Source organism: Musca autumnalis, unplaced genomic scaffold (assembly GCF_047663935.1).
Source record: "Musca autumnalis isolate F117 unplaced genomic scaffold, ASM4766393v1 scaffold_4, whole genome shotgun sequence".
In the NCBI taxonomy this organism is placed as follows: domain Eukaryota; kingdom Metazoa; phylum Arthropoda; class Insecta; order Diptera; family Muscidae; genus Musca; species Musca autumnalis.
This window is the reverse complement of record NW_027411977.1, coordinates 58,073,175-58,087,571: the sequence shown is the minus strand read 5'-3', so window position 1 is coordinate 58,087,571 and position 14,397 is coordinate 58,073,175. Positions and strand designations below refer to the sequence as shown.

At 33.2% G+C, this 14,397-nt stretch overlaps 1 protein-coding gene across 1 annotated transcript in view; it reads left to right on the top strand.

Moving 5' to 3' along the window:
* LOC141404210 (neurotrimin-like) overlaps positions 1-10,665 on the top strand; it is a 416,440-nt gene extending 405,775 nt beyond the window's left edge. Inside the window, exon 8 of the mRNA XM_073987581.1 lies at positions 9,889-10,665. Within this exon, the coding sequence (XP_073843682.1) occupies positions 9,889-10,181 (293 nt within the window). The 3' untranslated portion in view covers positions 10,182-10,665. The remainder of the gene's footprint in view (positions 1-9,888) is intronic.
* The last annotated feature ends 3,732 nt before the right edge of the window (positions 10,666-14,397 follow it).

Below are 14,397 nucleotides of genomic sequence, written 5' to 3'. Positions count from 1 at the left end.
AGGCATACAACTTTCCACCAGAAATTTGTCGGTATAGGCCCATGTCTTCATATAGCCCCATAGCACAGTGAACGCGCCCAACGACAAAAATCAAAAAATTCATGACATCGTTTTAAAAATTTAAAAATGCAAATCGCTTCAAAACCTTCTAAATTTATCGAAACTCAACTTATTTTTTCCATTTTTCGCGATTCTTAAGGAGAAAAAGCCTCACAAACATGACTAATTTTGAAGAAACAAGTAAGAAAAGCGTTAAGTTCGGTCGGGCCGAACTTTTTATACCCTCCACCACAGATTTCAGCCATTTCGGTGGATTAATGTGGCCACAACCTTCAAAATACCGAAATTCGGAAGGTACCGTTCTATGGGGGCTATATGATGGCGTGGACCTATACCTACAAATTTCTAAGTGGAAAGTTTTATACGCCAAAAGAAGACTAAATACCAAATTTCAGTCATATCGGTGTGATAATGAGGCTAAAACGTTCAAAATATCGAAAATCGGGAGATATTGTATTATGGGGGCTATATCAACACGTGGACCTATATAAACATTTTATGGTAGAAATGTTTCTTAGCCTCTGGAAACACAAAATACAAAGTTACAGCCGATTCTTTGTTCAAATGGGTCTAATATATTCAAAATATATTAAAATGACGCGTACTTTATAAGGGGCTTATGTGGGGACTATACCAAAACGTGGACCTATATAACCCAACTTTGGTAGGAATGTTTTCTGGCCTCTGAAGACACAAAATACCAAATTACAACCAATTCTGTGGTCAAATGGGTCTAATATACGTATACATTCAAATACATACATTCAAAATATATTAAAATGACGCGTACTTTATATGGGGCCTTATATGGGGCCTTATATGGGGGCTATACCAAAACGTGGACCTATATAACCCAACTTTGGTAGGAATATTTTTTGGCCTCTGGAGACACAAAGTACCAAATTACAACCAATTCGGTGGTAAAATGGGCCAAATATCTTAAAAATTCCTTAAAACGACGACGCGTCACGCGTCATTTTGTATGGGGACTATACGAAAGCGTGGACCTACATAGCCCGCTTTCAATACCAAAAGTCCTACGTAAATATAACATATTTTCCCAAAATTTCATCAACCTACGTCAATCCGTTCGGACGCTAGAGTGATTACCACAGACGGACAGACGGACGGACATGGCTATATCGATGTAGAATTGCACGCTGATCAAGAATATATATACTTTGTGGGATCTACAATGATTATTTCGAGTAGTTACAAACGTAGTGACAAACTTAATATACCCCCATCCTATGGTGGAGGGTATAAAAATTGTATTTAAAAATAAGAAAAAATGGTTGTATTTTAAGCGAATTTATGAAACAATGGACTATTATTAACGCCTTAACTTAGGTTGAATCATTTAGTAAATTGCCTTAGCTTCATTTTTTTATTCATAAAAATTCTTCTAAATTGAAAGGAATGTCATATATCAGGAAAAATGTCAAAAATTGCCTTTTCCAAGTCAAAAAAATCAAAAAAAATTTTTGATACTACATCAATGATTTTTGGTGCATAGATTAAGAAAAAAATCAGCATTCCAAATCTGTTTTCGTTACTAACTTTGATCGTTGCGCGCAAAAGATATGACCGTTTTAATTATGATAATTAGAAAAAATTCTAAAAAAATCGCGGTTTAATATAGTTAGCTGTTATATCCTATTATCGTTAACTGAATTCGTAACCTTTGCGATGATGCAAAAAATAGTCGCGAAGTCTCAATGGATTCGCGAAAAATCAAATTTGTTAAATAATTTCACGTATTTACAAACATATTTTTGAAACAATAGCGCTCATAGTTACGAAAAATATATAAAAAAAATTATAACAGCATCCAGACATTTTGAGGAATAAGTTGTGAAGTTTGGAGCTATAGTATTCATGTTATTTGCAAAAATACGAAGAAAATATTACGAAAAAAATAAAATCATATTATTATAATTTTATTTTTTTATGGTTTTATAGGAAAAGTTGGAGAACAAATGTTTGAGTTCTTCGGCATTTTCGTGAAAATTTCACGCAATAATGATGATATTCCTCTGTAACAAATTTTTCGCTTATAGTTTTCCTATTGGATAATATTATTAGAACCTTATATTAAATCACAAGGAATTCCAATAGTGGCATATCGTTAAAATAATGTTATATTGAATATTACAACATTTGAGACGCATATAAACCGCGTAATTATGAAAATGACATGATGCGCATCCGATTTTCCAACACATCGAATCAATCCCTCTTATTTGATGTACAGTTTGTGAAATTCTATTTGGCGGCCACGATGTAGCATCTGCTGCATTTAAGGGTGCAAAATACAGTAAAATGGTCATAGTTTCCGCGAAGTTCATTTACATTTTATGCGCATCCGATTTCAATAATCACCATTAAAAAATACATCCTTCTATGCCGTTTCAATGCGATCCATCAAGAACCGTGGATGTAGCATCGCACTCAATTTTTAGAAAAAATCTATTATATCTCTGGATTTACGAGAGTTTTTAAATATCTGTTTTCGCGCAGTTTAAACACGCGTATCGATCTATTTATTTAAGTAGAACTGACACATCCAAAACGCGTTTTAATATGCGATATTTTCAAAATAATTTTTTGCAAATTTTCGAAATTTGAGGGGTATCATATCCGCCGATCTAGTGGGTGGATTTTTATGCGTCGTGGCTTGTTAGATTCAGAACGTAAAAAAACTAAATTTACGCGGGTTTCCACGGAAATCGAATGACGTTTGTAAATTTTAAACCAAAAAAATAGGTTTTTGGGAAAAATTTACGCACAAAAATTTCGTGTTTAGGCGCAGATTACTGTGATCCTGTGAGGGCTACACCCTCATTTTATACATTAAAAAATGCGATATCGCGAGTACTACAATCCAATAATAAGCTTTTAGGGAAATCCAGCTGCGCGTCCCGATTAGAGCAAAAATTCAAAAAACCCCATTTTTCAGGTTTCAAAATGTCAGCATCCGTTTGAGGTAGATACAGTGGATATATTAAAAAATGATACATTAGAAACTTCAACTCTGAAGTATGCTCTTTAACGTCTCCTTTGAGCATTAAGCTCTACATTGTGTTGTAAAACCACTAATTGGAAAATAACATAATGAAACTCGTTTATTTCAACGATTTTTTCCGATTTTTTTACATTAGTACGACCACAGCTTCCGCTGAAATTATTATTTTAAGAAACCCCTCGGTGAATCGGGCTAAAACAGTTTATTTTGCCGAAATGCGGTCAAAAGTTATGGTATAGTAAAACTGATCGCGAGTTACAATACCCCATACCTCAGTTTCAACATAAGTTAATTTTCTACAAAAAGCTTGATATATTGGTTATAATATCGGTCAAAATGAAAATATTTAATATAGATGTATGGATTTCCTTAAAGTTTAAGTTACTTTCCAAAAATTCGCAAGAATGGCCACTAGTACCAAATTGAAGCCTAGCGCCTGTTGATTTCAAAACTGTATTAGCGATTTCTATTGTCATGGTATCTTAGAGCTGTAATGAAAATTTGCGAAAGAAAAAAAATTTGGGGGTATTCACTTTAACAAATAACTTATTTTATTTTTGGGACACCCTAATGTTGGACCACGCTAAAAAGTGGAAATGTTCCCCGCACTGAGAACCAAAAATACATTATTGCAAGTAATTCTGCAGTCAAATGTGGTTAAATGTTATAAAGTAACCCTATATGGAGGCTGTGGTCAAAAGTGGACCGATATGACATTCCTTTATAAGATGGTGCTCTGAAGTCTGAGAATATACTCGCTTAGAATAACTGGTTGGAATCTGCCTGAATAAATCGATATAAAAATCATATAGGGCGTATACCAAATAATGGAACAATATTGACAGTTTCTCGCGGGGAGGTTTGTTATGCAATAGCAACTCCTAGTACCGGATTACAGCGAATTCGGTTAAATAATGTGTTGGCAAAAGTAAAATACTTCAATTCAGATTGATTCGTTACAGGAGAACCACGCAAAATTTTGGACCTAGGACTCCAATATGTTTGTTAGAGTGTTTTTAGGCCACTATGATCCATTGATGACAATTTCGGTTCGATATAATATTTAGAAGTTTTTTTGTCACACCTTCCCATGTAAGTGCCACCACTGTGCATAGGACGGTACCGTACGATTTTCGGTGTTTTAAAAGTTTTAGCCACATTATTCAACCGGAGTAACTGGAATTTGGTATTTAGTCTTCGCTAAAAATACAATACATTAAGCGAGGCCACCATTTAAGGTCTTTTGAAGATTTTAGTCACATGTTTCTACCGAATTGATCATTTATTCGATTTTTTGTGTTCCCGGAAGATAGGAAAATTACTCGCAAACAAACTGCTAGCCGGCATTGCCCAATTTTATTTATATAGGGGCGTTTTTTGTTAAATCTTCGCACCGAGATTGCAGTAACTTAATATTGTGTGTTTCCAGAAAATGCAAAAGCTCAATTCGTAAAATTGCAAGTATTTTGTTGTAAATGTTTTGTTGTCCAATGTCATCACATGATGACTCTTTTAAAGCGAGTATTTATTATCAGTTAACATATTCTCCTCATTTCTTTTCGTAAGCGAAAGGAAACTAATTGTTCCTATTTACTTTAATACACTTCGTGGTGGAGGGTATAAAAAGTTCGGTCCGGCCGAACTTAACGCCGTTCTTACTTGTTTACACTTCCATTGAATCATGCCAATGATTAAGAATAATGAAGACAAGAAAATCTAGTTTCTTCGACATTCAACATTGGCTTGCTTTAGAAATATGGACCTTCTATTTTTTTACCATACTATAATTCTTCTCTCTTGGTAGTGAGACAGTAGTGACACGTACACATTTTTCTGCGCAGTAAGTTGAGTTTTTGTGTAATACGAGTATAGAGGTATGAGTATAGAGGAATCTCCCAAAGACTCAATTTACTTTATCGAAAAATGTGTACGGATGTCTACTGCCTAACTAGAAATATTGGACGTTTCCATTGTCCCGTATCGTTTTAAAAATAACAAGTGAGCCGAGGCTATAGTCGGGTCGGGGCCGACTATGTGATACCCTACACCATTACCCCTGTGCATAAGCTTTTGTCTGATAAAATTCAAAATATTAAAATTGGGATAGCTTAGCGCCTTTGCTCTGAATGTCTTCATTAATACAGGTCAATTTTGTTGAAACGCATTAAGTGCATCGTCAGCACAACTCAATTAAAAAATGGAAAATGGCGTACATCCCACGCCAACCATCAATAGGCTTCTTTCTCAACCCCCAAAATTTCGTGAGGATCCGATCAAAATTCCGACCATTAGTGTGATTGCACAAAAAATGGAAAATGGGATTCATTACCGAATATTGCGATATCTCTGTTGTTTGCCCAACTATGGCAACCTACTTCATATCGTTGTAAAGGTGATATTTTCTACTTTCTTCAGCAAGTTTTGCTTTCGATATACCTCTTACAGAAGAGAGATATTCGCTAAATAATATCCGACCATTACCAAAATCAATAGGTTTTTTACTCTGTGGTACCCCCATTAACACCCAAAATTTCGTGACGATCCAATCAAAATTGCGACGTGTAGCGTGATTATAAAAAAAAATTAAAAAATGGGATGTGTTACCGCAAAAATTAAAATTTGTGTTCTATTGGCAGCTATTGCGATATCTTCGTTGTTCGACCACCTACGACAACCTACCTTACATCGTTGCAAAGGCGATATTTTCTACTTTCACTACCAGGTTTTGCTTTTGATATCCCCCATATAGAAATGGAGATATTCGCCTTGAAATAAAATATTGACTTTTTCTCCAAATAAGTTTTTTGCCCTTTCCGACCCCTGAATATTATCCGACCATCACCAATAGGTTTCTTCCCCTCCGGGAACTTCATAAACACCCAAAATTTGGCGACGATCGGATTGTACAAGGATTCGCATTAAAATTAGGGGAGATCATTTCTCTGGCCAAAGGACGAACGCTATTTACTTGGCAAAAATTGTTTCAAATTCAGATGTAGTTCCCATATATTTTTTCGGCCGATTTTATTTATTTGATGAATGATGAAATTGGGAATGTTGATGGAATTTGATCTAGAAATAAATTTGTTTGGATATAGCTCCCACATATATTTTCGTCCGATCGTGGTCAGACTTTGATCGGTTCCTCTGGTTTTTCAAAAGCAATTTTTGGAAAAATGTTGGACGTATCGTCTTGAAAATAAATTTGCGTTGCATTTCATAATATAGGTACTTCTTTGGGGCCAAAAAAAAACCGTTCACGCCTACTTTTGAAAATATGTTATATATCAGCAACTATTAAACCGTTTTTCATGAAATTTGCAGCAAATGTTAAAGGTTTGCCCCGGTTTTTTAATGAATGTCTTTCTTTTCTTTCTCTTTAAACGCTATAATGTAATGTTTTTTGCCTCTAAAGATGTGTACAGTAGTTTTCGCTTACCTGCACATTGCAAAATTGCAGACATTTTTGTGCACGTAAGTAAAAAATGCAGTTATCTTAAATAAATTTGAGATTAGATAGCATATTTGTTCTACGCAAGAAAAATTAAATTGGGCAGCTAACGCCAAAACGCAGCTAAAACTAATGCAGCTAAGTGAAAACTACTGTATTACACGAATGGTTGAATAAATAAATGTATGCAAAATTTATGATCATATAGGTTTAAGCATTAATTCTGTAAATAGAACACTAAGACAAGACCATACTTTCGGAACAAATTTGCAAAGGATCCTCGAACAGTCCTTAGACTGCATTTGAGCAAAAAAGGTTGAAGTTTTGTGAGGAATGTATCCTACATAGACCTTCTTGGAATCCAAATCGGTTACTCAATTTTTAAGTTTTCGACTAAGAACTTAGAAAGTATAGACTTGCCCTGGTGAAAATTGTACCGTCGTAACGAACACAATATAGGTACTGCAAAAAATTTAATGACGATCCGAGAAATGTTCCTAAACTGCACTTGTGCCAACAATTTTGAAATGTGGGTAAATATGTCGATTAGGCTGGGGCGATTTGTATGGAAGGAAAAAACCTTAATTGGCCCTTCGCGTTTCTGATTCCTGGGATTGAACTGAGCAAAAAAGTCCACTAGAGAATAGGTCTACGGTGAAAATCGAGCCTCCCGATTTTGACCTTAAATTTTTTATCCACGTTTTTTAGACATTTTGGCATATAACAGCCAAACCAGTAATTAAGAACTCTCTAATACATCGCAAAAGCATTGAAACGCTCCTTCAGGCAGTTTTGGCCTTGAGAAGGTGCAAATTTTTCGAAAAATGTCGATAATGCAATGTGCTACATAAGTTGACCAGAAAAATATTCAAGCGTTCTGATGGAAAATTATATCGTGTTGGGATCCGTGGACAACGACAATGCCTTTAGTTCGTTTGGTTCACTTCGTGTTATTTTTTTTATTACTGTAAAAGCAGAGAAAATCTGGGTTTCTTACATTTTCAAATTTAAAGGGACATATCTTATTTTTTTCACAACGGATTTCTATTGATCCTTCTTCCTTTTAAAGGGGTGCATTGTCCCAATTTGAACTTCCATATCTCAAAAACGGTAAAACCTACGAAAATATCATAAAGGCCAATCTTGTGGAGAATTTTCTCTGATACAACATTTTCTTTAGACCGATTTACATAGATCTCGCGGTTTCCAAGCTAAATCGTGAAAACCTAAAGAACCCCTAAAAATGTGAACTTAAGTCGCGATTTATTTTAAAATCCCTCCCGCGATTTTTTTGTTTCTTGATATTTCTTATCTATGAGCAATGTAGTTTCAGAATCAGCAAAAACTTCCGAGGTGTAAGCACCTTCCATTTAAATTTGTTAAGGCACACCGTGCTTATCGACTAAGAACTTTATGCTGATCAAAAGTATACTTTATAGGGTCTCCGACGAATATTTCGTTGTGTTATAAACGGAATTTCATAGTTTATTATTCCCTGTACGTTATGGTGGAGTGTGTAAAAAGGACATATGGGTAAATCCTGCGTGACGAACGCTACATTTGTACGCGTTTTCGGGCAAAAATATTAACATTTTTTGAACTTTCCAGATAGATGCATTGAATCTATACATGGTATTTAATAGAATTTGAGAGCACTTTCAAATGCCATAAAACAATTTTTTTAACAAGTATAATTAGCGGAAAAAATTGATTATAAGTTATTGTGACGCACGCCACAAAAAGTGGAAGTAGCTTCCGACCTTGTGCTATGTTTTCATAATTTTTAGCAAATTTTGCATAATAAAGCACACAAAATGAAAATTTTAAAAGAAAGATGAATATAAGAGAATTCTAAAACAATTAATTTTTAGGCAAACAATTTTGTATTTTTTTCCAAAATCAGCGAACCTAATGTGACGCACGCTACGTGATGCACGCTACATTTTTTCCAGTATATAGTAAATAAAAACCAGTGTATTTATTTTAACGAAACAATGTATATTTCTTGTAAATAACGTTATTTAAGTCATATTTTATGTTCATAAATAAGTTTATCAATGCGTATATGTCTATAAATAAATTTTATGTTTTAATGAATCTGACGTTAGTGCGATTTTGAGCACATTTTTGTTATATGACGAAAAATAATGTTTGCTTTTAATTCCGGGAATGCTCTTAACGTTAGCCCATCTCTCCGAAAGAATTCCAGCTAATTTTGTATATAACTTCTGCTTATATATAAAATGAAAATACCATTTGTATACATTTTTGCCAATTAAAAAAAAAAAAAATATCGCGGGCGTTATTAAGAACAATATTCGGAGCTTTTACCATTTTCCAATTTTTTTTCTTTACGACAGCTCCGATTCCGTCTACTGCACCCTTTCCGTGAGCAGTTGCAAAAAATTCCACTCAATTTTTTTTTGAAAAAGTGTATACTACTTAAAATGAATTTGTTTTTAAATCGACTTGCACATCCATCAGAAAATAAATATAACTTTGAAATATCATTTCATTTTTTTAATTTCTTAACAATTAACTGAACTCAAATCGCTACGAAAACAGAATAAAACAAAAATAGAATACAAGAGAAAGTGAAAACAGAATTAAAAGGCAATTTTTTTTGTTTATTTTTTGGGAGAACTCAAATCATGACGAACGCTACAGAAATTAATGCACTGTAATTTTTTTATTTTTTATTATTGTAGATTTTTTTTCTATTTCCTTAAAAGCAGGATATTAATTTAATTTAAATTTATAGATGAATTAAAAAAAAAGAAATTTCTGCCCACAGTATAAAAAAAACATAATTTTTCGTGACGAACGCTACACCACTTGGATCTGTCTTTTCATACCTAATTTCACTTTTTCCAAAATAGTAAAAGATAATATTTTCTGTCAAAATCTAAGAGAATTGAGTGAATAACAATATAGCTTTTGAGTTTACCACTTATGTTAACACTAAAGTAATAATATGAACATGTAAAAAATGTACAATTTTTGTATAAAATTAAAAAACCTGAGGTAGGGTAGAATTTTGTAATAATTTTTGTGTTAATAATGATAGAAAAGAAGTTTTTAACATATTTCTAAAATTAGATATCCAGTCTAATCTTCTGTGAAAAAATAAATTAATTTGGATAAATTAAAAAAAATTTTGGCTGGTAGACTGTTTCTGGGATTTGCCCATATGTAAAAATTATTTTCTTTTCCACTAAAAAAGAAAATAATTTCGTCCGATAGTGCAGAGAAAATTATGCCTTTCAAATAAATAATACAATTCAATTAAATACTCTTATACTAACCCCAATTATGCTCAAATAAATAAATTGCAATTTTTTATTTATTACAGGTGAGCATCCAGAGGCAATGCAGACAGGGTCATCTGGAAATCAACATTCGTGGTTAACAATAATAATTTTAATCGCTCATATTATATTCAGTAAACAACATACGTTGAGTTACAGGAAAACCACTAAACAGTGCACCAACGCTATGGCGCCCGATGGCCACAATGCGTCAATGTCAGAGCAGCAACGATTTATAAATAAAACAACAATAGAAGCAACAACAGGCATTGAGACCGCAAAAATGCTAAATTACCCACAACGTTGTGAATTAAAATGCGAAAGGGTTTCATGCTGACGCCATTGCCACTAATTAAAGCATATAGCAGAAACTAATTTTAGTTTTTAGTGAAATTGTTTAGGTGTGAAGAGGTTTTTAATTTTCATAAATTAATTTGATTGTGATAATTGGTGAAACAAAAAAATAATATATGTATTTGTAGTTAAGGTGCAATGTAAGCACACACACATGCGTACATCCTATACATGAAAAATCACATCCACAAAACTAAATAACAAATCATGTTAATTCAAATCAACATAAAATAAATGAATATAGATTTAAGTCTTTTTATTCTAATTAAAAACATCGAAAGGTTGATGTTGTATACAAAACAAATAAATGCTAATGTATCGAAAATATCTATGTATTTTATATTGTAAATATGTATGAATTTGTTTAAACTCTAAATTGTCTAAAAACTGTTTGATTTGTATCTACTAAGTGTGTAAATATGTTATGTGTTTGAAAAAGAAAATAAAATATCAAATTTCGAAATAAATTGCTACAAATATGTAGATTTAATCAGAAACTGAAAGTAAGTATTGCAACGACAGGTTACCCCTTACGCTTGGTAGAGTAAGGTGGTTGGGGTTAAGTCATACGTAACATACTTTTACTTATATGAGGGAGAAAGAAAATCGTACGAGTACTTATAAAATTTACTTATCCTTGGCTAAATTCTTAGGCAATAAACTGTATTTTTTATTCAAAATGGACCTTAATATTCGAGTTTAGATATCTTGGAATCCTAGCATTTCAGGTATATAGTGTGTTTGGCAACTTTACTTAGGAGGGTGTGGGAAATATTTTTGTTAAAAATTTTAACCCTTATGCAGTTCATCAAAGGAGTCTTTTTTGTCCTTTTTTCGAAAATCTTTCAAAAACTCATTAAAAATGTGATCGTATCAAGTCCGAATATTCTACAAAAATTATTCGCCATAAAATTTTACTATAGGTCTCAGAATACACCAAATATGTTACTCTTGTCTAATCGCCAGGAATCTCTACAAATGAAAAACACGTTTTAGGGTTAAAGTCGGACGTCATGTGAGTTTATTCAATATTGTCCCACAAAACATAATTTTACAGACATGATGTCAGAGACAAAAATATTCTTCGCCAAATTTCACTATAGGTCACCAAAGAAATGAAATATCTATTTACATTCTATACCATGAAAATATCAGTATCAATTTTGCTGAAAAAACATGAAAATATTTCCCGATTTTTTTTATGAAAATTTATTCCTTCTTTTTTCTAGTTGATGCATGGAAGTAATATAAAACTTGGTTATAGGTGAAAAGTGTCGAAGGATGAAAAATTCTACACAATATTACACTATGAGTTTCAAAATTAATCATAAATCTATGTACACTATTTCCTTAAAAAAAATAGATTACAAATTTATATATATTAGGATGAAATTATAGAAATATTTCCCACACCCTCCTAATTTTGGACTGTTAATTTTACATAATTCCATACTGGATCAAAATATATCAAAATCCTTTACTTTTTGGGAATACTGTTAGAGAATGAAATGTTCCAAATGAAATTTCATTATGAGTCTCTGAATAAAAGAAATCTGTAACCATAAAATATAAAATTCTTAACAGCACTTGTTTTTGATATACTCGTATAAGTTTTGGGGCCATATTTTCCAATTTTCATACAGATTGTCGTTGTAATTGAAAAATATAAATATCTTATTGATGGTTTTTCGTTACAAATTCATACAGAAGATGTTGTGCGTTCAATTTAAACAGCTTTAAAAACATTTGTGGTGAATATATATTTGAAAAATATAAAAAACCCAGATCGGACCTGCCAAAATTGCGTATTTTTAATACTTTCAACTTAAATTCCGTAGTTAGGATAAGCCATTGGTTACTTATACTGGCTATGGTCCATGGTGAAAATATAAGTGTCATATGGGCTATCACATGCACGATTTGGTGTGGTCCAAAAAAACTACAATAGTGGGACTCCACTCCTACTTTGGTAGCATTTATGGAATAAACCTTAGAAATTGACATAAATGACTATATCCTAACAGGGTTCGTTATGGTCATTCATGATACAGCTATTTATGTCAATTGCTAGGGTTAATTCCGTAAATGCCACCGAAGTAGGAATGAGTCCCATCATTGTATTTTTTTTGGACCACACCAAATTTTTGTTAATTTCCGACATAAACTTTAAAAACGCCGATATACGTGTCTCATATTTTTAGCTCTACTTTCATAATGTACTCGGTTTTTCCCATCATTTTGAAAAAAATTGAATTTTGTTGCACAGTGTAAATATGTAGTTAGGAGGTTTTCAGATGTTGTACCCCATTTTGGACGTACGAACTTGCCGACAAAAATATATATTTTGAATAAATCTCAAAAGTGTTGCGGAGGAGTAGGGTTTTGGGTAAGGAAATCCCACACCGGGAATTCCGGAAATTCTCGGTTTTTTGGTTACGGGAAATATCTTTTTTATATTTATCACAACTAATATTGAATTAATGAATAAACAATGCCCGCCACTTTTATATAATAGAATCAGAATTCGATTAGATTTTACAGAATCAATAAATTACAAAATATTTGGCAATAACTTTAATCTACAAAAGTGTTTTTAGGGAAAAAGTGATAAGAGCCGCACCAAAAGCATGGACTATAAGAACGGATTTTTATTCTGTTTTATTTAAGTGCGAAAGAATATTTTCTAAAGAGGGTCAGGCTTGCTGGCTGGTGCGCACAATAACTTTCGAACGAAGCCACCGATCAGGTCAAAAATTCGGCATTCGAGATTTTTTTCAAACTTAGTTTATGTTCGAAGATGGACCATATCGGTGGTCCCCTACTTCCGGTACCTTCCCCACAAAATTTCAACAATTATCGATAAAATGGTACGCACGATAACTCTCGAAGGGTACAACCGAATCGGTCATAATTTTGCATATGGTAATATTAGTTCCAGGCATTGAACGGGTTCCACACAAAATTCGGAAAGAGTGAAGTTTTCCAGCTCCTCTCGGATCGATTAGACATTTTTCAGCAATTTGTTTTACGTTCCTCTTTACGACGATACAAATTTTGTCGGGGGCAAGTCCATACTTCCTGACATATTGTCTTAAAAGCTCCAACCTTGACGGCAACAACTAAAATGGAAAATTGGCAAGATAACTCCCGCAGGAAGTTTCTGATTGGTCCAAACATTGCGTATCGTATTATTTCATCTAGTCATGAATCAGGTTGGAATATCTATATATATAAAAGAGCTTAGTGATAAGTGAGTGAGTGAGTGATTGAGTGAGTGAGTGACATGTATATCATCACCCATACAAAACCGCTGAAGCTAGAAAGCTGAAATTTTGACTGTGGGTTGCTGTCGGTGCGTAGGTGTGAGATAAGGCTGGGTTTTTGGAAATTCGCCCTAGAAAGGTACGAAAAGTACCAAAAGGTACCCATTGTATTATGCAAACGGCAAGAGCTGGAGTTGTGAAATTTGGAATGGATATCACTGATGCATAGTTGGAAAGATGTACCAAAGGGTTTTTGGAAATTCGACCTCTAAGTGTACGAAAAGTACTATATTTACTACCAATTGTATATTTTGAACGGATTTAGCTAAAAACTTGGAATTTGGTATGGAAATGAAGGCTGGCAAGTGGTGTTTATAATAGGAAATGGTTTGTGAAATTAGTACTCATGTGTACGAAAAGTACTAAATAGTTCTTCATTTAGTACAATTTCGATTTGGGTGAAAGGATAAAGCTGGAAACCTGAAATTTGGAATTAAGATTACTGACGGAGTATTGGATTGAGATATGGGGGTAGTTTTGGAAATTCTTACTTATGTATACGAAAAGTTCTAAATGGTACTAAATTTAGTACAACTTGGATTTGGGCGAACGGATAGAGCTAGAAACCTGAAATTTGGAATTTGGAATTAAGGTTACAGTTGGAGTGTAGGATTGAGGTAGTTTTGGAAATTCGAAAAGCACTAAATTTGGTACAATATAGATTTAGATGAACGGATAGTACTGGAATCCTGATATTTGGAATTAAAGTTACTGTTGGAGTGTAGGATTGAAGTAGTTTTAAATGTTACTAAATTTGGTACAATTAGGAAGTGATTAAACGGACAGGCCAGGAAACCTGAAATTTGGAGTTAAGGTTACTGTTGGAGTGTAAGATTGAAGAGGATTTGGAAATTTATAATTACGGGTACGAAAAGT